Here is a 27,279-nt window from a genome sequence, read left to right as displayed (position 1 = left end):
CCACTGTCAAAAGTCTATGCACAAAATTAAACTCAGTTGTATAACTCTTGATAACTTGCAAATTTATATTGGATTGTTCCTTTGGTATTGGTTTCCACTGAAATGATCCAAATACTTCTGTCACATTACGGTCCCCTGGCATTAAATCGATCAACTTCTGTGGTAATGGATGGAAGTCTAGATTAGGAAGATTATTGTTAATTTCACTTATGGCTTTTATGATTGTATCTGCTCTGTTACTTTCCGTTGCTTTTTTCAGATGCGATTGTTTGTCTTTCAAGATTTCTTTAATTTCTAAGATTTTCTTTTCATATGTTTTTCTTTATTTCTCGAACTGGTACTTTTCAGTCATGATTTCAGCACATAATTGGTTTGCATATTTTTCAATTGCATCCTTCATCTCTTTTTCTCTCAACTGTATTTTCTTTCTCACATTGTTATATAACGAGGCACACATTTGAATTGATTTTTTTAATTGATTTGACTCATTTTCACAGAACCACAAATCCTTGGAAAGTCTTGCTTTAGTGGTCAATATATCATAAACGCAGCCTTCATTTATTTCCCCTAATAGATGCTCTCTGTGAGTCTTATCTATACACTCTTCACAGACTAGTTCAATACATTCATAGCAGTACTTTCTATATTCCTTCTTCTTATGTCTGTCACAAGGAATGTTGTTTGTTACCACAAAAGTTGGGATATCTGGAAGATCCGTATTAGACCGTATATTTATAATCTCATGTTTGACAGATGTTTGTTCAATTAGATGAATTGTATTGCACTTTTCACACATGAATTTTTGACACTGCACACATCTATACTGAATGTTAGTGCCAGTCTCACAAAGGTCACATTTCTTCTGTACTTGAGCTCTTCTGGCCGATTGTGGACGTAGTGAATTTGACATATTGTTTCAAAATGATTAATTTTTAACAACTAATCCAACAGCTGTTTCAGTATTTCACAGAAAAGATTGAATATAATGGCATTGCAAAGCAAGAATCCGTTTTAATTTATATAACAAGTGTAGCTACGCAATATAAATATCAACAAACATTTAAAGGGTAAATCAATTATTTTGGGGGAGAAAAAGCAGGATATAACTGATATTTTATTAACAAATTAAAGTTTATTAATGGCTCTGTAAAAATGAAATTTGAATAATTGACTATGTTCCCATTTAATAGATTGAAAAGGTAAAGAGAAAAATACATTTTGTCAATTATTCTTTTAAACATGGCATAATCCATCATTTTATTTCCGATACATCATTTTATGAGGGAAACTTATCTTAATTGAAAAAGATTTGAAGATTGATACAATCTAAAATTTAAAATTTGTTAAGCTTGAATATGTAAACTCATTTTTCTTTTTCTGCATTTATTAAAAATTGTGTTGTATTAAGTACTTTTAACATAATCATGTACTCTAATTCTATAATGACTTTCAAAATTTATCCTTGAATGTCACCCTTTGGATGTGGTAAAATCAAAAGTTTTAAATTAATGGTGTGTAAACTCTTTAATAAAACACCCATAAACTAAAAAGGTAAAGGTATTTCATGATGTTTCGTGAATCATCAAAACTAAATAGAAGTACAAAAATAAACTTTACAATTAATTAGAAATACAAAAAGAACATCATAACTTGTAAGTCAGATGTGGGAGTTGTACATGTAGTATTATCAGTGGGAATCATAGATTAATAAATGCTTAGCATCCAAAACCTGAGAACCATAATCAGATATACAACATGTTTTTTTGAAATGATCTTAAATCCTGATTGTTGTAGAATCCAAATATAAACAAATGTCTTAAATGCATGTATCAGTGTTTGTATATAAAATTTACAATAGTCAATGACTATCTTGATTTTGTTTTATAAAAATAAGGTTTAAAGAAAACAATGCATCTCTCTTTGGTAGGATTATTGTTCGCAATCTTAACGTTTTTGAGTATTCGTTTGCGAACTCCTTTTTATGTTGTTATTTGTTCTATTTGAAAGATGTTTATTTTTCTACATTTATGGTCTTTATATATATCTTGGTAATATATTTTAACAGATACATTTTGTCTTTACCTTTTAACGGATCTACTTTTGATTTTATCTTTAGATTTAAACTGTGTATATATATCTGTAACAATAACATCTTCATGCCTTATATATCATGTACTGTAGTACGCCGCTAGATTAAAACTGACGAGGAAAGGTAACACACAGCCACTGAAAGCGTTATTATTGTAGAGCCCAGGTGGTCGTGTGGTCTAGCGGGACGGCTGCAGTGCAGGCGATTTGGTGTCACGATATCTCAGTAGCATGGGTTCGAATCCCGGCGAGGGAAGAACAAAAAATTTGCGAAAGCAATTTTACAGATCTAACATTATTGGGTTGATGTTTAGACGAGTTGTATATACATTATGTACTCAGCCATGTATCACCATCATTGCTGGCGATCCGATGGATACATCTGATGTAGAGTGTCACTGACTCAGACGTACTTATATATATATATAGACGAGTTGTATTCTCGTGATCGTATAAGTTGTAGCTTGCGTTGTGTTTTGAATAGAGAAAAAAGACGTCTATACAAATGGATGATTTAATGATGGAATATACAATGACGTTGATACATAGCAACCATGACGTTACATATAGAGAGCGCTAACGCGTATAGGTACATGTATGAATCCCGCGTAATGTGATTGTCTCTATTTATCCTCGACATACTCGGGGCCGCGAAATTGTTCAATTGTTCAGTGAGTAATTTATCCAAATTAAGAAAATTATCTATAAATGAAAAGAAATGAAAAAAAAAGTCTATGAATTCACATATAAAACTATCTCTGAATCAAATTGCGATTGAAAATTGTTCTCAATTAGTATTACAGTCTCTGATTACGGTTTTGTAAACGAACACTCCTTCTAAGTATTTGCGATTCATCATTGTCATTTAAATTTATCTCTAGTGGGTAGATTTTTTTTAACGGGATGATGAGGTATATAGTGTATGCGCTGTGGCTCGTCCTCCGTCTCTTCTACCTTTTCGATGAAACCACGTTTTTTCTTCTCTTTAATTATGTATCCATATATTTTAAATAAGTTTGGTTCCTGGTTTAAACGGTTAACGACTCTATGGGTCCTTGCTCTTGCAATCATCTCTTTTGTCGGTAATTCATAACATTCTTCAATCCATGGAAGTTTTGCAACGTACTTTCCATCCTCATATGTTATCGATGTTGATGAAAATTCTTTGATGTTCTGTTTTTCTGTGTTAAGTTTGTCGTTTTCTTGTATACCAAGGGACTCCAATTTCCAAAATCTCTCAATATCATAGTCCTTTTTTGTGTGACTAGATAATATGTGCATCATATGTGAATTGCGTTGTCCACTTGTACGCGTACGTGGTCAAGATAACAAATATCCTATTTTGGAGTTCATCGCTGTCGGTCCGTCGCCTCGAACGATATCATCCTTGATTACATCCCAGTAGTGGTCTGCTCCAATGAGTAAAGAAATATCAAAGCTATTATCCTCTGATAACGGGTGGGCTAGTTTTAGTCCTTTCAAATAATGTAGATGTTGCGAAATGTACCTGCGGTTATTCTGAATCGGCGCTGCTATGGTAGGTACAATCAATACTTGTAAAGGTATTTTCTCACCTGAGTCTGCTTCTAAATAAACTGTGGCTTTATTCATGTGACGAACATTCTTGTCAGAATTTCCGAAGGCGGATATGTTGAGGGTTTCCTGTCCGTCTGGCTTGACGTTCAACTTGTCGGCTATTTTCTGTGTCATAAATGATCGTTGCACTCCTTCGTCGAAAAGGATGTAAGCGTTGGCGCACTAATTCTGTGACCATATTGGAGCGATTGCTGTTTTTAAGAAGACGGTAGATTTTCCCTGTTTAGCAGATTTATGCATGATTGGCGTGCCGTTTTCTGTATTACTTGTAATATTCTGACTCTGTGATTTTTGAATTGAAGACTCATTGCATAAACTTGTATGATGCTTACGTTGACATCTACGGCATGTGTTTTTCGACCTGCATTCGGATGTTTTATGGTTACCTAAACAATTGAAACATAGGTTTCTCTTCTTAACAATCTCCATTCTTGATTTGCTGTCGGTGAACTTTTCACAGTCTGCAGGGAAATGTTGATCATTGCAATAAGTGCACATTTTACTTTGAGAATAGTTTATAGATTTTGATTTATTTACGGAATTCCCATTTTTCATACCAATTCCGGCATGGAAACTTGCGGTAGGTATATCATAATAAGACTCGCTCCCATTAGTGCTGGCTTCTTGAATAGATATTTCACGTTGTATTGCCTTTCTTAGATTTCCAAGGGTCCAGTCGTCGTTTCCGTTTTCTCTTGTTATATTGCTTTTTACGGCCATAGTGAGCTTACCAAGCATAACTGGAGTTAACAGGGAACCATACGTATCTTGGCACTGTCCTAAAGATTATAATCCACGGATATAAACCTCTGACTTGTCCGAAAAATTACGGATACTATCTAATGTGTATGAGGGTGCTGGCAAACTAAAAGAGCTTTCATATAAGCGTTTGCAATTTTGTGTGTTTTCCCAAAGCGATTTACTAATAACTCCACGGCTTTGTGATAGTTTGCGCAGGACAAGTTTAAACCATTTATGGCATTCATAGCGTCTGCATCAAGAAGTGACTGTAGGCACGTGAATTTATGGACATCAGTAAGTGTATGATTGCTATGAATGGTGTTTTCAAACGACTCCCAAAAGTATTGCCACTCAAGAATATCCCCAGAAAAAGTAGATAGGGTTAGCTTCGGCAAGCGATGATTTTGACTAGACAGTGAACTATTAGTAGTTTGTGATGAATATCTTGGGAAGAATTCTGTGTTCATTACAGGACGGGTTTCGGAATTGACTTCATTCATGTTCATGACAGGGCGTGTGTTTGGAATGCTTTCATGAGATAATTCTGAACATGTAGGTGTAACTGTTTGTGCTAATTTCTTATAACGGCGTAAATTTGTTTCAAGATCTAAATAATACTCATCTGCATCTGTGATTGCAACTTCTATCTCTTCATCCGATGTATTTTCCAAAATCTGTTCATCAAGTTTAAGAATTACACTTTGTTTTTTCACTATAGCGTCAATAATTGGACCTGCAATGTCCATCTCCGAATCAGTGTTCAGCTCACCTAGTTTCTTGAAGAATTTCGTGACAGCGGCTCTATTTCAAGCTCGAATAGACTTGATTCTCGACGAATCCATATTTTCTCCTGGTCTCGGTACCAATCTCGTGATTGTATAAGTTGTAGTTTGCGTTGTGTTTTGAATAGAGAAAAAGACGTCCATACAAATGGATGATTTAATGCTGGAATATACAATGACGTTAATACATAGCAACCATGACGTTACATACAGAGAGCGCTAACGCGTATAGGTACATGTATGAATCCCGCGTAATGTGATTGTCTCTATTTATCCTCGACAGTATATACCTAATGTACACAGCCATGTATCACCATCATTGCTTGGTGATCCGATGGATAAATCTGTTGTAGAGTTGTCACTGGCTCAGACGTTCTTATAAATATAATTATTTTCTGTGATTGTATCTTACATTAATTTTTAGGATCCTTTACGATAGATAATTTAGCTGATCTGTAAAAATAACATCTCCATGCCTTATATATCATGTTCTGTAGTACGCCGCTAGATTAAAACTGACGTGGAAAGGTAACACATGGCCAGCGAAAGCTACATTTTTATGAAGCCCATGTGGTCGTGTGGTCTAGCGGGACGGCTACAGTGCAGGCGATTTTGTGTCACGATTTCGCAGTAGCATGGGTTCGAATCCCGCCGAGGGAAGAACAAAAAATTTGCGAAAACAAATTTACAGATTGTTGGGTTGATATTTAGACGAGTTGTATATATATATATACCTGTTTGTTGAAATTTAAAATTGAGAGTAGAAAAAATACAGTTTTTTTTATTATACTCTTGTGTAAATAAATAGAGTATAAATGAATTGTTGGTCTCTGTTCAGCCTGCTAGATTATAATATTTATGTTTATGGAAGTAATGAACTTTATAAGTTTTTTTTAAAAGAAACTTCCAGGGGTAATTGATATTTGATTTTAGAACACTTTATTTTAATAATAAATCACTAACAATTTCGAAATCAAATGAAAAATAAAATTAAGTTGCCTCAAATAGACATTAAGTCATTAATTTTCAACATAATAAACTTCTCATGCCAAGAAAACATTTGGGAAAAATATTTTATCAATGTTAACATTTTGTACATTTTGTTGAGGAAACTCGCTACTCAGTTTCAAAATAAATAGCTTTCCATAACACTAGTATATATTATGATGAGTCTTTTGTAGACGAAACGCGCGTCTGGCGTATATACAAAATTAAGTCCTGGTATCTATGATGAGTTTATTTATTAGGGGATAAATTAAAAAAGCCAAAAAGCCAAAAAAATATAGAGGTCAATGTGCTTGTTTTCGAGATATTAGCCATTGAAGTTTGAGCGGGAAAATGTTCTTATCTTGATTTGTTCTACCTTTATCATTGACAAGTTAATGTTCTCAAAAACTATTAAAAAATTAATAAGATTGTATATGACTTTTAAAAATGGCTTATAATTATACATGTGAAAGATTGAGGAAATTCGCTACTCAGTTTCAAAATAAATAGCTTTCTATAACACTAGTATATATTATGATGAGTCTTTTATAGACGAAACGCGCGTCTGGCGTATATACAAAATTTAGTCCTGGTATATATGATGGGTTTATTTATTAGGGGATTAATTAAAAAAGCCAAAAAAAATATAGAGGTCAATGTGCTTGTTTTCGAGATATTAGCCATTGAAATTTGGGCGGGAAAATGTTCTTATCTTGATTTTTTTATAGCTTTATCATTGGCAAGTTCATGTTCTCAAAAAACTATTAAAAATAAAAAAGATTTTATATGACTTATACAAATGGCTTATAATTATACATGCAAAAGATTTATAAAAAAAAAATGGGGGTCAATGGGCAAATTTGTGTAATGCATTCAAATGGATAAAACCAGAGGATTTCGAAAATCTAACAAAAAAATCTAAAACATGACAATCGAACATCCTTATAGTTGTCATGATGGCAAATCTTCTATTCATAATTTCAAGAAATAAAATCACAAAATCCTTGAGCAATGTTATTTCTTGAGATCTAAACATTATTCAACATGGAAAATATCTGACAGGTGATATCTAATGGTCCTAAATTTAAAGAACCCTTACACATCAATTTGAACCTTAACTTCAAAATAATTAAGGATTCCATTGATGACTACGCCAGAACATGAGCTAAACGAGAAGAATTAGAACTAGACACTTTGTCAGAATTGGCCATAACAATGAGGTTGATGATAAAACGTCGAATTCATAAGTTGAAAAACAGTTAGGATCTGTTTTCAGAGACACAGTAAAGGAGGTAATCCCACATATCAAAACATATAATTTGACAAGGATGATAGTATGGTGAATCATAATAGTGGAGCGGCGAATGTTGAAAAAGTCGCTTAGTTAACGAGTTTAAATTACCTAAATACCTCAATTATTCCAGATCAACTTCACAAATTATACACGACGGTCTTGAATTATAGATTCTATGTACTAACGTTGGTTATCATCTTAATATTGTTTTACAGTGTTCTTTTTTAAATTTTTTATTTTATTACCTTTACAATTAAGTCGAATTTTGTTAATATCCTTTGCGCGACTCAGTAATTTTTACATTCCCTAGTTGTGTGATTGTGCTATGGTACATGTTTGTTTTCTTGTTTCTTATGTTTTGCTTATGTGCTTTGTCTATATATCGTTTGTTTTTCTTTGGTGAAATATTTCTTTGTTTTTATAATGAGTAAGAATGTTACACAATGCTGACTGATATACCCCTATTTTTGACATGTTACCTGTCTACATAAGAAAATGCCTGTACAAAATTAGGATATGAGTTTTTTTTCAATCGTTTGCGCTTTAAATTTTTCCATTTGATGTTTCCTCAGTGTTCGGTATTTTTGTTTTGTGGATTTTTTCATACCTTGTATGCAGACACATCATGTAAGAAAATTTTCGTCAATCATATGTCATTGTTCTTGATCATATTTTCATGGTTGAGCAACTACTTACAACTCTCAAGCATTATGAGTAATGAGATAACTATATTTGTTATATTGGTTCCATGCAACGTCTATACAGGTATTTCATATAGAATTCACCTGGCCTCGACCTTAATTCATAGTTTAGTGATCAAGGTTGAAGTTACATGATTTGCTCAGTTTCTCAAATATAAAAACTATATTTGGTGTATAAAATGATTGTAATGATTGTATGTCAGTCTAGCAGGTTTCATCTGACATTGGACATTGACCACATTATCTTGTGTCATTGCATTTTAGTCAATGTTATGTTTTTTGTGTGTTGGTTTGTTTTTTAAGCACTATATTAATCAATAGGTCAACTATATTTGGAATAATTGTAAGGTGTACAAGTCTTGTCATGTAGGTATAATCCAAATTTAACTTCATTTCCGTGGTTCCTTTGTCAATGTAAGATTTTGTGTTTTGGTTTTAGCAAATGCAATAGGCTTTATAGTACTCTGGACTCGCATAAAACATTGCTCCATTGGTGTAGTTTTCATGGCCCTACAGATGTAGGTCCTATATATATAGTGTAAAACCTGTCCATCATTCCACAGTGAATAGTTATACTGACCTTTTTCAAAGGGCCTTCACATATGGATCTGAATTGTAGTATGTGAGACTATTATAATGCATTTTAGATCAAGTTTATGTTTGTATCAACACCACTGAATTTTGCAGATGTCACAGGATTTTGGACCTCTTTTACCATTTGTGTAAGAGTTTAGTGCAATGACACAAACGAATCACTCATATCATTAATAAACTGCTTTTATTTCTAACAATTTCTGACTTATAACATAATGGACTCTAGAGTAACAGCATTGTTACCATGGTAATCACACTAAATCATTTGAAATCTCTTATTCTAACTAACAATCAATTAAACACTGACCTTTCATGAATTTGTCTTTATATAATAATACATTTATTCTATATAAAGTGACATGTAATATAAATAGTGACTGTTGTAATGTGACTATGTGTAGTTACATATCCATATTTAGTTTAACAAATAACACATTTTAATTAAATTTTTAGCTTTTAAATAGCTTTTATTTAATCATAAAAATTGAGGCAACATAGAAACTGCACTGCTTAAAAAGTATCTTGTATGGAATTAAAGAAATGTTTACTATTGAACTTAATAAAGGAAGTGTTGATGTCTGTTGAATTTTAAAGGGGTCTCAAAAAACATGAATCACTAAATTTTTCTAATAAATATGCAAATGTATGTATTATTCACCAGTCTTTTCTAACCAAGAAATATATAAAACTTTTTTGGCACTGGAATGTAACCATAATGCAGTGCAGTTTAAATGAAGTAATTAAGAGGAGATAATACTATTTACAACTGTCCCTGAATGCTAAGACTATATGAAAACCACTGCATAGTAACTTATGGTATTGGATAATGAACAATTTTGAAAATTTAGCAAAATAGTTTAAGACTAGAATTTTTCATCAACATTTTCATATATATTTGTTTGAAAATCAATATTTATATTACCACTGAATATTAAAACATTTAGCTTATGAACTTAGAGAAGCTTCCAAGAGAGTATCCTATGAAAAAGCCCAAAACTGTTACTTAAAACTCCTTTCTAAGGAAATGTGTAAATCTAAATGTGCAATACAATATTTATAACTCATATCACAGAAACTGAATTACATTTAATCATACATTATATATCTATTATCTTCTTTCCATTATGATCTTTATATTACCAAAACCCGTTACACACCACCATATTGATATCCTTAGACAATACAGAAAATTCAGCTACAATTGCATGCAAGACAGAAAATTAATTAACTCTTGGCTTTAAATGTTTTAAGTTTGTCCATCCATTTTGGTAACTTCTTGATTACAAATTTTTTTATCATCATTTTAGACTATTTCATGAACACAATTTTGTAATTTCACAAAACATATTGGCAAAATGGATAAATTCATACCAATAAATTATTGTTTGCCTTGCCATGGACCTGTAGCATTATTTTCTGTTTTGTCACATATTTTTCTAAATCAAATATCTTTTTTCCAAATTTTTTTTCTTCCAATTTAGTCTTTTTTCAAATAAAGATGCTTCATATAATTTATTACAAGTACATTACAACCAATCCCCTTGTTTTTGGCCATTATTCCTTTTTCACCACCCTTAAAATTATACTATTTTTTGTTTACTTGTACAATATTTCATCTGGTTCATGAATACTTTTGATTTACCACAGATATTTATATGCATAAATTGACACAGGAATAATGACCTGAAAATTATTTAACCAAGATAAAAAAAAAGTCGCTCTAGTTTATTATTACTATATTTTCATATTTACAAAAAATATGTTTATACTTTGCATTTCAACAATGCACAACGTCATCTTAGAAAGTGCATTTTAGTGTGCTTGATGTCTACTTTAAATTTTCTAATGCCTTTTTAAAACAGTTGTTTTGGGGGTTTATTTAAATGGAAAAATTCCTCAAAAACATTTTTTTAACCTCATAAATGCATTTCTTTTTAAGGCAATATTATCAAACAATAATATTTTATATACAAACTAATGCAAAGGCTAAGTATGTCTAGATCTGATTTTTTTTCTTTACCTTTTATTATATGAAGTGTTAATTCAATTAAAATCAAAATCAATTAAAATCAAATAAAACTCAAATACATTCCAGACCTCTGTTTATACATTACATTTGAGTATATACAGATATGCAACTGAACAAATCACAGAAAATTATGAAAATTAAAATAAAAAACATGGAAATTTATACATACATTTTAAGACTTATTCGTAATCAATGCATCTTAATTTTCAATAAAAGAACAATGAGGAGATGTTATGAGTTACATCTACAGTCAGTTTGAAAAAAATCTGAGATTCAAAAGAATGAACAAAAGTGTAAACTACATTATATACATACTAAAAAAGATGAAAAAGAAAACAGGAATGGAAAAAAAATTTCTTACAGTGACTATGCACAAACAATTCAAACGAAATTCAACTCTAGATTTTTTTTTATTCAAATTTGAAATAATTACAGAATAGACAAATGATACCCAGATTTTTTTTCCCGTTCTAATTTTATTTTTATTATTTACCTCTTTGAATTGAATTGATACAAAAAGAATGTTAAGTGTTTGATTCAATAATCCAATAAACTAGAATCAATGTTACATTGGAAATGACACACAAGACCTTTGTTCAGAAAAGCTTAAGTAAAGTTGAAACTGGCCATTATGAATTTTAATCCAACAAATCAGAATGAAGTTTTCAGATTTTGTAGGGTCATGTTTTAAGTTATTTCATACATTTTTGTTATTTGTATCAGGATTTCATTATTGCACACATATACCATAACCTATGAATCTTTGGTATATTAAAATGATTTCAGTAAGTTATATGAATTCAATTCTTCAAACTGCATATAATAAAACCCTATGTGCATTGTTACCAGCTGATCAAACTATCTTTACACGATAATATGAAAAACAAAAACAATCATTTAGTTGATTAATTGTAATAGAAAGACAGTAACATCTGACAGATTAGAAGTTTGTCTATATATCTTGATAGTATATGAACAATATATACTTTTAAACGTTTATTTATCACTGTTTAAACATACTATCACAGTTTCTTTCAGAATATATGAAAATTTAAAAACATGCAGGCACATAACAAATAGTCCAAAATATGACATCATTTGCATTTCTTACTTAATTGTTTTGTTTTGAATTCAAAATAGTTCAACTGAATATTCTATCCTATGTGGTACTTTAGGAAAATTGAAACTACTTTTTCTTATTTTTTTCCATATCTAAATTAATATGCACGTAACACACCAATCAAAACTATTATGAAACAAAAATGGGTCTGTGTGCTTGTTTTTGCAATACATATTTTTTATAATTTTGGCGTGATCAAAGTTTTCTGAATTCCTTTTGTGAAATGAAATTGAATATACAAAAGTTAAACTGCATTCAATTTTTTTTTAAAAACATACAAGAGCTTCCTTTCCAACCAAATAAAATGTATATAATGAAAAAGTAATACGCTTTGTCTTTAATCAAATAAAATCATGTTCTGTTCAATTTCAAAGAAAAAATGCAGGAAATAAAGTTGTCTGTCACATGATCAAATCACATGATATGTTTATTGTCGTGGCATATTGTGGAATGGTGGGTAATCTCCAACGATTCTGTTCTCTTTAATATCTGAAAAATAAAATATAAAACTCGTCAAAAACTTAATATTACCTATGAATATATTTAATATACCCGCAATGAAATATAATAGTTTTGCCTTTTTTTTGTTGTACTTAATATATGATTTTCTAGTTTAAGGCACTATAGAAAATTACTCGATCATTAGACTCACTATGATTACATTGCATTCAATAAATTCTTGAGACTGTCAATCACAGTAATTAATTCCCGCTTTCATTGTCTTAAGTTTCAATACTCTTAATCATATTTCTGCTGCAGGGTTTGAGAATTTTTCATTTTTATTGAGAGTTACTCCTAATTTATTACTTAAAAGTATATGCAGTACATATGGTCAGTCCTTATACAAGTTAGAAATATTTTTTTCTGCCACCTTTTAAATTACTGTTTACTTGTTATTATGATCAATATGACCACAATGTCAGTTTCAATTAAAAAAAATCAAAATGTGTCAGAATGAATCCATACCTTACAGTTTTGCATTAACAGTTAAAGGTTTTATCAAGTGTAAAATTGACTATCATGAGATTAAACTAATGCACTTGTAATATCAAACTTAAAATCAGCTATGCTAGTGTGACAGCTATTCTCAGATCTGGAATATTTTGATCGATTCTTTCTTTCATCAACATAGCCAATATATTATAACACAGCTTTTAATCTTTGATTCAAAATGTAATTGACATGTTAAAATGCCACTGTATATTCAGAAAGTATTGCTTGAGTTTATTATTGTGCTTTATTTAGAAGGAAAAGAGATACAATGCTAATTATAAAAGGAAACTTCAGGAATTGCAGGTTGTAGATAATTAATATATGCAATTTTAATTGTGTCACACTTTTTTTGTAGTGATAAAACATAGCAACACTTTCTGAATTTACACAAATTACACATTTTTTTCACACTGTTATATATACATGATGTATGATGAGGATGAACACATGTTTGTGGATCTTTTTAAAAATTGAAAAAGAAAACATAGGAATCCTTAACAAAATTATATCAACAGCTCGATTTAATCAATAGAACTCAACAAAATTTACCAATAAACTTATGTTCATTTCTGGAAATTCTTTATAGAGGAAGTTCTTACAGGTCTGATCAAACTTTTACAAGCTTAAAATGGTAGTCCTTTGGCAATTTTTTGTTTATTAAGTTTCTCAGAAGACCATATTTTTGTTTTTTGTTTTATCTACCAATATTCATTTGTTTATTTTCCTTTCTGTATCACAGATTACTAATATGGATGGAAGGGTTACCAACAACATCACACAGAGCATTATTAAAACATACACACAAATATATATATGGAGTAAAAAACCACTGATTGATTTATTATTGCAACAAAACTTTATATAAATTTAGTTGAAATTAACATGGTGATGTCATGAGTTTAGACAATGCCACATGTTAATCACATAAACTAGCTGGTCGAACCTTTGGAATTACATTTACATAAATGCTGATGGTCATTGCATTCTGGACACGAAATCGATCTGTCAAATTAAAATTGCATTTAACTGTATTAGAATGCATTTGAAAAAAAATCAAATATTATTTTTCATACACTGTTTTTATTCAAGGCATAGTTCTAATCTCAATAGCTATTATTGAAAAAAAAAATCTCTCTGTCTTTTAACATAAAGAAATAGTCCAGAGTATATGGAGCTTAAGACTATCTTTATTCTGTAAAAATAAAAATGTGCTTTAGGTAGCTTAAACAACAATAATGTTTATGGTTTTCATAATGTGACAAACTATTTTAGGTTGAACACTTTAATCTGTAAAATGGGGAAAAAATCTAAACATAAAATATCTTACTAACAGGAGAAACAAATTTATTTTTATCAGACTTAGACTGTTCCCAGCAGTATGAAAGAGATAACTGAAATGTTTTTAAAATCAATCAGTGGTTTTAAAGTTATTAAAATGCAAACATATCTCAAACCAATGAAGATATAAAGTGATTTCAGGATGTACCATGAATAGATTTGTGTGATTAAAATTTATAATGTAAATTCAGAAATTATTGTAAATGTTTTTTTATTATTGTACATGTGAATAATGTGACTTGTTCATAATATGAGCTTGCTTTCTGAAATCTGACATTAGTATGCAGCTTTTTGTGCAATCTCAATTATTTTTCACACATTTTAGTCTGTCATATTGAAACACAATAATAAAGGCACACCATAATTACTGGATTTACACTATTTTTATACACCTTTTGCCTCATATAACTTTAGGCTTTTTGATATAAATTTTGAAGATTACAAAATTTAGAAATTTGGTAAAAACAAAGATTGACCAAAACATACAGATATCCCTTCTGCCTTCCTCATAAATGCCAAATAAAAACCTCCAAAGTGGGAGATTTCCCTCAGAGGATTATTTTCCCAATGAAATTTGACACATTTCATTCTTTTTTTTTTTTTTTTTTTTTAAATGTTATCCAATTAAAAAAAAAAAAAAATCCATTTATCATATATAATTGTTTAAGCTTAAACTTGGAGACTGATCTTCAGATAGATTTAAAAAAAAAATGTTGTTACACTCCAATCAATATGTGTAGAGTAATTTTACAAAGTACACAAAAAAAATTTAAACAAAAATAATGTTGATTGGGAACTTTTAAAAATGAAATTTCTAAAACAAAATTAGGAAATGTAGCTTATAAATAATGAACTTCAAATTTAAAATGCCAGTTTTTATTTTTGAAAAATGTATCCTGCCACACTTTCTACAATAATAAAACCATAACTATTTTTCTAAATTTACAATTTAATTATTCATAGGCTCTACCAAAAGCATTCACACAGGCATTGGTTCACCAAACGGAGTTTAATTTTATTATAAGTATTCTTCTACTTCTTCTATTCCATCTAGCCTCAGTTAATTTGGTTAGATTGGCAATCACAGAATATGCATAAAAATTATATCTAACATAATAAAAATAAAAGGAATGAAGAACAAATATAACTTTGCTGGAAGAGATCCACAGTAAGCCAAAATATCAAAAAAACAAGAAGGCTATCAATTATGCTTACATAAATTCATAGTGAATAATACTGTTCCCTCTCAATAACACATCTCTTGACTTACCTATAATAATTTGGCTTGAAGGGTCCTGTTTTATTTAATCCTAAGTATTTTGCTTGTTCATCTGATAGTTCTGTCAGATGTGCATCAAAGTTTGGTAAATGTAAACTTGCTACATATTCATCTGAAATACATAGAAATTATTTAATTAAAATTTGTATTCTACATGAATAAAAAAGAACTGATCTCCATTTTGATTGTTGTTGTCTCCCCTTGTATGCAATATTTTATTTTCTTTAAGGGCTTATCCAGAAATAATTATACGAGGGGTTTGCAAGCTTTACTCTTGTCTGTAATCGACTTTCTGAAAAAATAATTTGCATTATTGTATGTTACATATTTGGCCAAATATTGGAATCATAAGACATTCTTATTTCAAATGTACAAACTGATATTATAAATGAAATTAGTTTTGCTTGTGGACAATTTAAAGGTTTTTTTTGTTGCAGTTAAGTGTGTCTGTTATTCGCTTGATTTCCTCTAACAGTGCATGTGTTTTTAACCCAGATTTGTTTTCTCTTAATCAATTCATGACTTTTGGACAACAGTATATTACTGTTGCCTGTTTTCGATTTTTTTTCTGGGATATTCAATGTAGTTTATCTTCAAAAATTTCTTCAGTTACAATGTAGATATAAGTTTCAGTACGTTTTCATTACAAAATTATGCTTTACATACCCATTTTCTTTGGTAAGAGGTAGACATCTTGTTTATATCTGCCTGGAGGTGCATTGTATAGTTCTATCAATGCTAATGCCTAAAATGATAAAACCATATATAAAATAACTTGTCAAAATCTAGTACTAATTACAACCATTACCATTCATCTTTATTTGTAATGTACTTATTTGTGTGGATTCATTGGTTGAAGTGAAATGTTAAAAAAAAATCAAATTTTCATCAGTTTGTATGCAAAATTGTTAAAACAATCAAATAAGTTATCCTAAAAAAAACACTTTTTCCTCAGTCAGCCATAAAAAAACAAGGAACTTACATAATAATTGAAAACACAAATCTGGATCATCCTTCTTTTTTATGTCCTATAATGTTACTATTTAAACCATTCAATTCAGGCAATATTAGTGAAGTAGGAAATGTATAAATCTTAGAGGCTAATCATTAGCATTCAAATGTATAAATATAACACAGTGGCATGAAACAATGTTCAATCTTTACCTGAGTAGCAGCTGTGATGGAGACAACAAATGAAGGGACACTAGAACAACTCAAATTTACTAGACGACCCTGAAATATTAAGATAGTAAATAATAGAGGCATTTTCTCCAATAAATATTTCTCAAATTGTATCTATATTCTCAACTTTTAAAGGGTTTAATTTAAGATTTAAATTATTTAATTAGCAAAACAGTGAAATTTATATTTTACACCTCAGTAATCACACTGGTTCAAACTAGATTTTCATTAGTATAAACTCTTGCATTAAATTTACTCACTATATTATTTCGCTCTTTTTATTGGATATAAACTTTTCCTTTGTTGTTAATTGTTTATTTATACTATTGCAAAGTGTTTTCTTTACATTTTTGAATTTGATATTACGTTGAAATTACCCACCCTCCCTCCCTTGTTAATTTTTTTTTTTTTTTTTCCGTTTATAAATTCATAGTGGCGGATGTTTGCCAAAAAATTTGGTTATATATCTATGTTTATGTATTTTCATTTGTGTATTTAATTATTTATGATATATTGTATTTTGTAATATATTGAAAAAATATTTATATCAGGCAATACAAATTATACCTATTGACTTCCTTTTATTTCACCCACTTGATAATTCATGATTTTTAAAGTTGATTAGGTACATATTTTTTTATTTTGGAAATAATCATGATCATAAAACTTAATTCTTAACAATTTATAAATGAGAAACAGTATTGATTGTTTTCTGCTCTTTGGAACAGTTGTTTCCTAATTTCCATTCTCAATTTTATGTTGTAGTATAAAATGAATGTTAAAGCATATTGCAATTGTTGTGCTATGATATGATGCACATGACAATAAATTGAATATATTTAACTCAATTTTCAATCATAAACATATAATAGATATTGGTTAAGAAAAGACTGTAGAATGTCAGATATACAGTGTTTTTGTTTAAAAAAAATTGTTACCTCTGCTAATAATATAATACGTTTGCCATCTGGCCATATGATATGGTGAACTTGAGATCTAACTTGCTCCCATGTGAGGTCTGGGGTTCGTAAACTACCCTGAAACATAAACATGTGAGAGTTATTGTTTGCAATTAACCTTGATGCATTAACAATCACTTATAGGCAAGGAAGTTTATTTGTTCAGTAAGAAGTTTGAGATTCATTAACTTCTATAATATGCAGTTCATTTTCCCAGTTTGATTCATAAACTTTTAAATATGCAATATGATATCTATGACAAGAAAAAGTTTACGTCTGTTTGTGTTACATATAAAAAAAAACCCACTTCTATATATATATGCATGTAACAGGATCCAAAATATGTATTTTACTGCAATCAAAAGTTAAAGGCATTTAAGCCAAGACAAATGTCTCTGTAAGCCTAACTTTCCTTTCAAAATTCATTGCTGATATTAGTCCTCACTCCAAAACAGCAAAATAATATTTAAATTATTTTTTTCCTGATATAGTACAAATCTTAGTTTAAAATATGGTTAGGTGTAGGACAAACCATAATTACATATATTTAAAAACACTATCACTCCTCATTTAATGGTTATCTTCATAAGGAGAAAAAATGGACAAAATATTTCAAAACTTACAACATCTATTTCTGTGTTGGAGTGGCCCATATTGCATACAATACAACCAGTCTTCAGTCTATCCATGTGGGATCTGGTCACTACATTCTTATTACCTGAAAAAATGAAGTTATCCTTCTTTGTAACTACTGGCGACGGAAAAAATCAAGTTCTTGAGTATGCTGGTTTAGTTACCCTTTTTAGTAAAGCACATCATGCATATAAATATATTGATCAACGATGAGTTTCAATGATAAGGGATAAATTTAGAAACACTTAGTATACACTGAAAAGTAATAAATATCACTTTGACATTAAGGACACAATTGGTAAAGATGAAGGCGGTAATAATGGTTTGCTTTAAATGTTGTCTTACTATGATATCATTTCCCATTAATAAAACTATTCATATATAGATAAAATTAATCAATCCAAATACATATTTACCTGAACATGTTATTAAAATATCTATACTCTTTATGGCCTCCTCAAGTCGGACAACTCTGAAACCATCCATACTAAAAATAGACAAAAGTTACCGGTACAATATATAGATAAGTCAAAGCTTAAGCACACAAAAACACAATTTCTAAAGAAGAATCTCATAAACACTGTAAAATGTTGTTCCACATTGCAAAAGAGAACAGGAAAACTTTCTAAATCAGATCTTCATCTTCATAAGTAAATTTTTTTTTAAAATGTATGTTACTATAAAATTATAAGTTTCAATGGAAGACTTCAAACCATAGTTCTTCCAATAAGACCATTCATTATTGTACATGTTTACTGTGGATTCATTTATTTTCTTGGATACCAATTTGCCTGGATATGAGGAAAACGTGAATTTTTGTGGATAATTCATTTCTTGGTTTTGCCAAACTCTGCAAACAAAGTCTATATAAAATTTGTAATTTGTTGAACATTTGAATTTGGGGTTCCCCTGTATCCACAAAACCCAATAAAACTAGTATCAAACTAAAAGTAATGAGTCCATAGTATTTCTATAAATAATTATATGTAGTACTTAAGACTTACCAAGCTTGTAGAGCACATATTGGGTCAATTTCTGTGACCATTACACTACATCCTAAACCTTTCAATGCTGCAGAACAACCTTTTCCTACCTAGTAAAAAGAAAATAATATAAAATATAAGTATAGGTGTAATGTCACCATTGATTTTCCCCTATTAGTCTTTGTTAAATTTGCACTTTTCAAAAAATTGTGCAGAATTTATATTTGTTTCAAATAAAGAAATACTTGGCATGAGTAAAGTTTTATCCTGTCCAGTTCTATAGAAAAAGTTTCACATAACATTTCATTGCATATAAGAAAATAACCATCATTGGAAGTTAACCAATCAAATTTCTCCCCTTATTCTATCTGTGTACAAGGTTTAGTCACCATGTAACCTCAAGATTACAAAATTTTCTATAGAAATCACAAATAAAAAATAATGGTGTTTTGAAATACCCAAGACATATGTTTATGACACAGAAATAGTTTTACTGCAATAAAATGTAGGATTAATTACCTACAATGGTCAAATTCAAGGAAATATTTTTTTAGACCTACTTTCGTATGCAACCGGATGTGAAGTACCATGATTTGGTGGTATTACACCTATAGTTAGGAATTATTCTATACCATAACTAAAAGATCACATTCAACTTCTAAATTTACATTTCAATAAATATCAAGTGTATATTTTTCAGTAAACGAATATTATTTCTCTCAATGATGCTGTTTCTAGATTATAAAGTTTGATCCTTAAAACAATTTTATTTATGAGTAATCTATTTCTTACCTCACCATATCCACATATAAGGATCTGTTTCCCACCAAACATCACATCAGTTGTTCTCTTTAATCTACAATTAAAAACATACATATGCCAATGAAAACAATACCAAAACAGACAAGCTGACTACTACAAAGACAAGGATGTAAATGCATAATCTATCACAGCCTGGACTTTCACAACGTATAAAATTAATTGACATACATTGGAAAAGGCATCCAATTAAATATTTTAGTAGAATGTCCTATCATTTCATATCAAACCTTCTTGGCAAGTACGCTTAAAAGAGAATATGATTTCATTTAGATTCATTGGAATTTATTTGGCTTACGTGCTGTCATAGATATAGGAAGATGTGGTGTGAGTGCCAATGAGACAACTCTCCATCCAAATAACAATTTAAAAATTAAACCATTATGTCATGTTTGCTATCTATTAAGCACAAAATGCAAAATCTTATTAACAGATCTCAATTTCATCATTGCATGGAAGTTTTAATTGACCAATGGAATAAAGAATTAATTGTCTCAGAGAGTCATTAGTTTAACAAAAAATAATTTTAATGAAGAACAATATGTTATTCCCATGAACTTGAGTTTAACTTGGAAATAAAGTATTTCATAGCAATGATCAAAATATGTTTTTTCTGTCTTATTCAATGGAACCTTCATAACAACACAACAATGAGAGGTTCTTTGCCATTTTAACTGCATAAGTATCACCAAATTTCTTCATATTCTACTTACGCATCTAAAACTGACTCTCTACAACTATACAGGTTATCAAACTTTGTCTGAAAAACAATTTGATTAAATATAATCTTTCATAGTATACTAAACTATGGTAAAATAACATACTATACATAAATTAAATTGGGTCAAATCAAAACTATGTGTTAATCATTTTTAAGTTGGTTGGTTTTAACATTTTCAAACTTGTTAATAAGCTTCCTTTTTTTAACTAATTCAGATTTGTCAACGTTTCTTTCTTTTTACAGAAAAGGATACAAAAGAATCCTACCCTTTACTTTGTTCTTATCCTTCATATTTATTGCTTCTACCATGACTTTATGTCTTGTTACTAGTTTCTTCAACAGATAATTGATTTGTCTAAATTCTTTTCTATTTTCTTCTTTAAAAGAGCAGACATAACCAAAGTAATCTCCCCTTACCTTTGTAACAGAATCATTGACATTCATTGCTGGAACAGTTAATTTTCCTCCTTTTGAGAGCTGATATAACCTATGAACTCCTGTCACACTTTCCTCTACAATTCCTTTAATCATGTTAAACATGGCTGGATAACGTTTTAACATCAAATGTGTGGCATCTCCTCCATCATCCAAAATCTACAAAATACAGTATGATGTAAATACGGTTTATGCATAAACTGCAATCCTGACTTTCATACAAGAACTTATAATAAACTAGGATATGAGAAGATGTGGTATGAGTGCCGATGGGACAACTCTGCATCAGTCACAATTTGTAAAGGTTTAAAACCATTCTAGGTCAAAAAGCAACCTTCAACACAGAGCCATGTTTGGTTTTACTCACTTCATCCCTGATTTTTTGGGTTGGCTTAGTGCATGTTGCAAAACCAATTTTTATTAGAATGATTTGTTTGTCATATTGCCCTGGTACTGTCTGTATTTTTTTTTGTGATTTGAGTGAGCCTGTTTGGTATATTTAATTCTTTATTTTGTGATTTTAGTGTGCTTTTTTGGTATATTTTGCCTTTTCTTTTTCTTAACTTTTTGTATGATAGACATGGTTTGGTCAATATATTTTATATAAACTGTTGTACATGTACTTTTTATTTCTTTTCATTTTTTGTTTTGTGAACAATATTTTTTAGATTTTTACCATGTTTGGCTGCCATCCTTCACAGTTAATACATTTATCTATACACCACCAGAAATCTTCCTCTGATTCACCTTTCCAAGCAAAGATGGAATATCCTGCTTCTGCAAGGGCTGCAGCAACTTCATTCTAAATATAGACAATTATTTCAAAATATTATTTATATCAATTTCTTAATTTACAAGTTCTAGACAGCAAGTATTTCATATGTGCTGAAACTGTTTTTGAAGTTAAATCGTATTATTATTTATATGTAAAGGAAATAAACTCAGAAGATAAAGAAATCTTATTGAAATAATCTGAATCCCAAAACTTATGTGCCAAAAGCCATTAAGTCGAAAACAGGTCAGCTTTATTGAACTGGCAGAATAACTTGCCACTTGATTTTGATTTGTCAAAACATTTTATCCATATTTATCCATCAAAACTGTGACATTTTATTACAATTCAAAATATCTTTAACATCTTCAATTTTCATTCAACCCAAAATGATAATATCTTATACCTCAAAACAAGTTGCTAATGAAAAGTTGAAAAAAGTTGATGATACAAATATTGACATTGGATCGCAGCCGTGATCTTTATCTAATCATGAAGACAGGTCACTAATGAAAATATTAGTCCATTGTTATATCTGACAGATCAGCTCTAACCCAATCATATAAAGAGTTGTAACCTTGAGCCAAAAACCAGAAAATGAATTTCCTGTTTGGTGTTGCAAATTAACAGCTACGTCAAAAATCTATACACATCATTGCTCAAGGGATACAAATAGGGGGATATATTTAATGAAATATATATATATTTTTATCGTTATAGTTCTACTTGCTAAAGCAAGATTTCAAAACAATTAAGTTTGTCCACAGAGAGTCTATCATTTACATAATCTTCCCATCAATTTCCATGAGAACAGACATGGAATATATGGTAATGTGGTATTTCCCCTTATTCAGTATTACATTATAAACTTGAGGAGAAAATCAAATTTGCTATGCCTCTTTACTAACAGTAACACCTTAAACCAATAGACATTTATATACATGTAAGATTTGAATTTAAAAATTTTGACAAATAATTTACAAAAAGACAATCTTTGTTTCAATGTCAATAATGCCTAAATCTGGATTTTTTTCTTCTTCAATAAGTAAAGATGAGCTAATTAGGATTAGCATTTATGTTGTTATACACATTATTGATTTCTTTTTCTGATGCTTTAGCTCAAATCTTTGAATCTATTCAAACTAATACAAAGTAAAACTACTAATCCTTCATTTTTTGCTTTCATATAAACATGACATACAACCTTCTAAAACTTCTATATTTACTTTGCTTTCATCGTAAAACTCAGCATAAAACTCAATAAGACAAAATCCAATTTTCTTTCATATGACTTATGAAAAAATCCAATTTCTTTGCAACACATAAAAATAAAAAGAGATTCAGTTAGCTTCAATCCAATTCAAGTTTTTGCTCTACACTAATCATTTAGTGTCGTGTTGACTATTTGCTTGTCACTAACTTGACAGTAGCAGTGAAACAAGACAGATTGATTTTAAACTGGCTTAAAATGAGAATTGTTAAATAGAAATAAAATAGACGTTTTCATTAACGTAAAAAAAATCTGTTTTGATTAATAATTGAATAAATAAAGATTTACAAGCATCAAGACAATTAATTGTAAGTTGTAACATAGACATTTAATATGGTTTAAAAAGGTTACAGATCTACCAGTATATAATTGCAAAAAAATCACGTCTTTTATTAAAAAAAACTGTGCTCTAGGTGCTGTAGGACAAAATCTTGAATCAAACTCATCAGTCAAATGCAACAACTTTGAATAGAATATTAAATAAATAGATAGAAGCTTAAGGAACATAAACGGAAACGAAGCTATTTTTTTTTTTAAAGCAAAATGAATAGCACTACTTTAATCAGAGAACCTTTGATGAGAACAGCAAAAAACAGCTGCTTATAATTTGTGCAGGTAGCAGCAAACAATTAGATATGGAGTTTGAAAAGCATGGCTCTTATGCCTTGTGTCTTCATTGTAATGATGAGCAGAATAAACAATCTTAAAGTTTATCATTACCCACTTTTTCTATCCTGAGAAAAGCTCACTGCAGGATAACAATTTTTTTCATCTGATATTTTTTCTAAAATGTCTCAACTAAAAGAAAATAGTGCAATAGGAGAAATTTATTTTGTCTAAAGATATGCCTTGCATATAGGAAATGCTGGTTTTAAAAAGTCATATAAGAGAACTACAAAGAAATTCCCGTACCAGGTCAATTGCCAAATGATCATTTATTCTGAAACTGTCCGCAGCTAACACTTCATTTGTTGGACGATATTTTACAATACTAAATCAAGACTGATGATTTACCAAAGTGGCATTTATGAGTAAATCCCCTGGTGTATCATGGCTGATTACTGCAGAATGAATTGGTCTACACTCACCAATTATATAAAGCTTCTGACAACGATTGCCGATAATAGCTGAGGAATCTCACCGATACTATATAATATATTAGATTATACCCGGTAAATTTCTTCAGACTTATAGGGCCACAATAATGACTTCTCACAAAACTGATAAGGAGCATTCAATATTTTATTCTATCTATCATCATTTTATATAACAAAAAAAAATATAAACAAAAGCAGAAGAAATAGAATCAGAAGTTCTTGTCTGGAAAAATATAAAATTTGAGGTAATTGGACCAATGTAAAACTGAATATTTCCAGAAAATTTCTTAGAATTCATACATCAGTTTCTAAACATACTATGGGTAATTTAATTGTTCCTATCCCAAAAACTTAAGTAATGCCATGTCATTGATTAAAAATCTGTTAGTTGGGACAATAATAGCCAAATAATAACATTTTGGTATGCACTTTTGAAAATATTTAAATACTATTATGTCTTCTTTTATCTTATGGTAGAATTTCAGTAAAAACCATTACCAATCATCATTGTACACGAAATATATCAAGACCCCCCCTCCTTTCCTAATTTCCTAAAAACCATTTTATCCTCCTCCCATTTAAAGTATCAATCTTGAAGTACCTAGTGATACCAAATGAAGACCAATACTTTCACAATTTCGTATTCATACATAAACTCACAAGAGAATCAAGGCTGATTAGTGTTGAATGGATTTCTCTATACAAATTGCAATTATATAAAGCTTTCTGACAACAATACAAATAGAAGTGGACGAATCTCTACTTAAAGATACAGTATATTTGATTATGTGCTGTAAATCTTCCTCCGTCTCATAAACGGTTACAGATAATGACTTTCCATGTCATTACTCAATAAACTTATAAGGAGCATTCATATGTATATATGCCATCCATCACCACTGTTTGTAATAAATATGTTTCAATGTATCATTGTTCAAATTTAACCATGCATCTGTACTTTAAGAATAGAGGGATGTGGTATGAGTGCATATGAGACAACAAACAACAAAAGATTATAAATTAAAATTGAGAATAACTATTCAAACATCTACTGCCATTTACTCAGATTTTTTTTACATAATATCTTTATTGGTTCCCCAAAAAAGAAAACATAAAACATTCCAAATACTACTTTTGGCAAAAGATTTTCTCTTTACAAACCTGTGTAGAGTAGATATTACAAGCTGCCCATCTAACAGATGCTCCTAGTGCTGCCAATGTTTCTATCAGAACCTGCAAAAAATAACAAGTAGGTACAATTCAGTTCAAAATTAATAAATAGAATAAACATTACACTGATGGAAAACTATGTGATTAAAAAACAAAATGAATATGTTCTTCAAACTAAATTGATATGATATTCAAACATAATTGCTGTTCTGAATTAACATGAAATATTTGCCAGTGGACATTAAGCATGCAACAATCAATGAAGCAGACTTAATTGACTTTTGTAAGTACCTAAATCAAAGAAATATCCTTCAACTTTTAATGAGAGGGGAGGAGAGCAAATTTAAATCACACCCCTCCTGAATGAATTTCAGCTTCCATTTTTACACTGATAGGTACAAGTACTCTCCCACACAGTACATTTGTATCAATATTTCATTCCATGCATTTTCTCCACCTTGATATAGGCAATTACTTACCTAAAAACATTACAGATCATTATCAATATCATAATCATCACAACTTATATTGACGATCAGTCATAGACAAGAAATTAATTTGGAAAAATCAATTCATAAGGCTTCATTTATAATTACATTTTCTCTTCCATTAACTAGTAATTACAAAGTTACAATATATACAGTATTCTGTTAGCTTATTAGAAATCAACAAAATGTGCTTCCTGAAAAATTGATCAAATTACGAGATTTTATGAAGTTGAGTAACAACAAAAATGACGTCAAGACAACAAGTCAAAAGGACAAAGGACAGTTGAACAATGCTATAAATAAGAAGCAATTATTTTAGTAACAGTTACTGCATTTTAAATCTTAACAAGACCAATAGTAGCATGCACAGAAGGACAGATGTAAATAATTTCTCACCAACTTTCAACTTAACATTTTCAAGCTTCAGACCAAGTATTAAAATTAAAAAGTCATGAAAATTTTACTGCAAATTTTTTTGTCAAAGGTCTTTTGTATGGAAGGAAATACAGACAGAATGATGGAAGGAGGCCAGAGGTTTCTAGACCTAATTTCACAATGTTTCAGGATATTATTTCATAGTGGTGTCATTGGCAATCATACCACATGTCCTTATTTCTATACATACTGGCATCAATGACAGATCTTTGGTATTCTTACATCTTATCTAGACTCGAGGAGATATAGAACTTGACATCTTGTGTACTTTCTTGTCTATCACTCATAACCATTTTTTTTTACCTTTATTAGTTCAAAACAAATTTTTGGTTGTAGAGTTGTAAGGTTTCGATATCAGTTCAAATGAACCCAAACCTCCTTTTATTCATATTTTGCAGACAAAATTGATTGAAAATGAGACACCTACCAACTAGATACAAAATGAGGTAGATACTAATATATAGGTTACTGTACTTCCTTGAACAATGAGCAAAAGTCATACCACATAGCAAGCTATAAAAGGCCCTTAAATGACAAATGTAATACAATTCAAACTTGAAAACCAATGGCCTGATTAATGTATAAAACAACAAGAGAAAAAACAACTATGATATACAGCAACAAACACCAACCAAAGAATTACCTTGTTCCAAAATAAGGAGACACATTTGTAAAGGAAAATTTGTTTGTTTCTGAATCTTTAATATTTATTTCATTTGTATAATATCGTTTAATGTTGATTTATCTGAGTAAATATTGTTTAAACTAAAGAA

General features: G+C 29.9%; 3 protein-coding genes across 12 annotated transcripts in view; all 3 read right to left on the bottom strand.

Moving 5' to 3' along the window:
- Positions 1 to 322: 322 nt before the first annotated feature.
- On the bottom strand, positions 323 to 910 carry LOC134690506 (protein wech-like). Its single transcript, XM_063550501.1, has one exon. The coding sequence runs from the start codon at positions 908 to 910 to the stop codon at positions 323 to 325; it is 588 nt and encodes a 195-aa protein (XP_063406571.1).
- A 2,039-nt stretch (positions 911 to 2,949) lies between these two features.
- LOC134690407 (uncharacterized) lies at positions 2,950 to 3,369 on the bottom strand. The gene has a single exon (XM_063550407.1). It carries the CDS (start codon positions 3,367 to 3,369, stop codon positions 2,950 to 2,952), a length of 420 nt encoding a protein of 139 aa, XP_063406477.1.
- Positions 3,370 to 8,950: 5,581 nt separating this feature from the next.
- LOC134682677 (adenosylhomocysteinase-like 1) overlaps positions 8,951 to 27,279 on the bottom strand; it is a 69,937-nt gene continuing 51,608 nt past the window's right edge. For all 10 annotated transcript variants that reach the window (XM_063541787.1, XM_063541788.1, XM_063541790.1 and 7 more), the window contains 13 exons: positions 25,575 to 25,646; positions 21,951 to 22,076; positions 21,257 to 21,433; positions 20,832 to 20,878; positions 20,092 to 20,155; positions 19,321 to 19,409; positions 18,733 to 18,803; positions 18,307 to 18,401; positions 17,663 to 17,761; positions 16,707 to 16,775; positions 16,209 to 16,287; positions 15,534 to 15,654; positions 8,951 to 12,421 (listed from right to left, as the gene is read on the bottom strand). In XM_063541787.1, the coding sequence (XP_063397857.1) occupies positions 12,415 to 12,421; positions 15,534 to 15,654; positions 16,209 to 16,287; positions 16,707 to 16,775; positions 17,663 to 17,761; positions 18,307 to 18,401; positions 18,733 to 18,803; positions 19,321 to 19,409; positions 20,092 to 20,155; positions 20,832 to 20,878; positions 21,257 to 21,433; positions 21,951 to 22,076; positions 25,575 to 25,646 (1,116 nt within the window). In that variant the 3' untranslated portion in view covers positions 8,951 to 12,414. The remainder of the gene's footprint in view (positions 12,422 to 15,533; positions 15,655 to 16,208; positions 16,288 to 16,706; positions 16,776 to 17,662; positions 17,762 to 18,306; positions 18,402 to 18,732; positions 18,804 to 19,320; positions 19,410 to 20,091; positions 20,156 to 20,831; positions 20,879 to 21,256; positions 21,434 to 21,950; positions 22,077 to 25,574; positions 25,647 to 27,279) is intronic.

This window comes from Mytilus trossulus, chromosome 1 (genome assembly GCF_036588685.1).
Source record: "Mytilus trossulus isolate FHL-02 chromosome 1, PNRI_Mtr1.1.1.hap1, whole genome shotgun sequence".
Taxonomy (NCBI): domain Eukaryota; kingdom Metazoa; phylum Mollusca; class Bivalvia; order Mytilida; family Mytilidae; genus Mytilus; species Mytilus trossulus.
The sequence above is the reverse complement of the archived record's forward strand: the minus strand, read 5'-3'. Positions and strand labels throughout refer to the sequence as shown.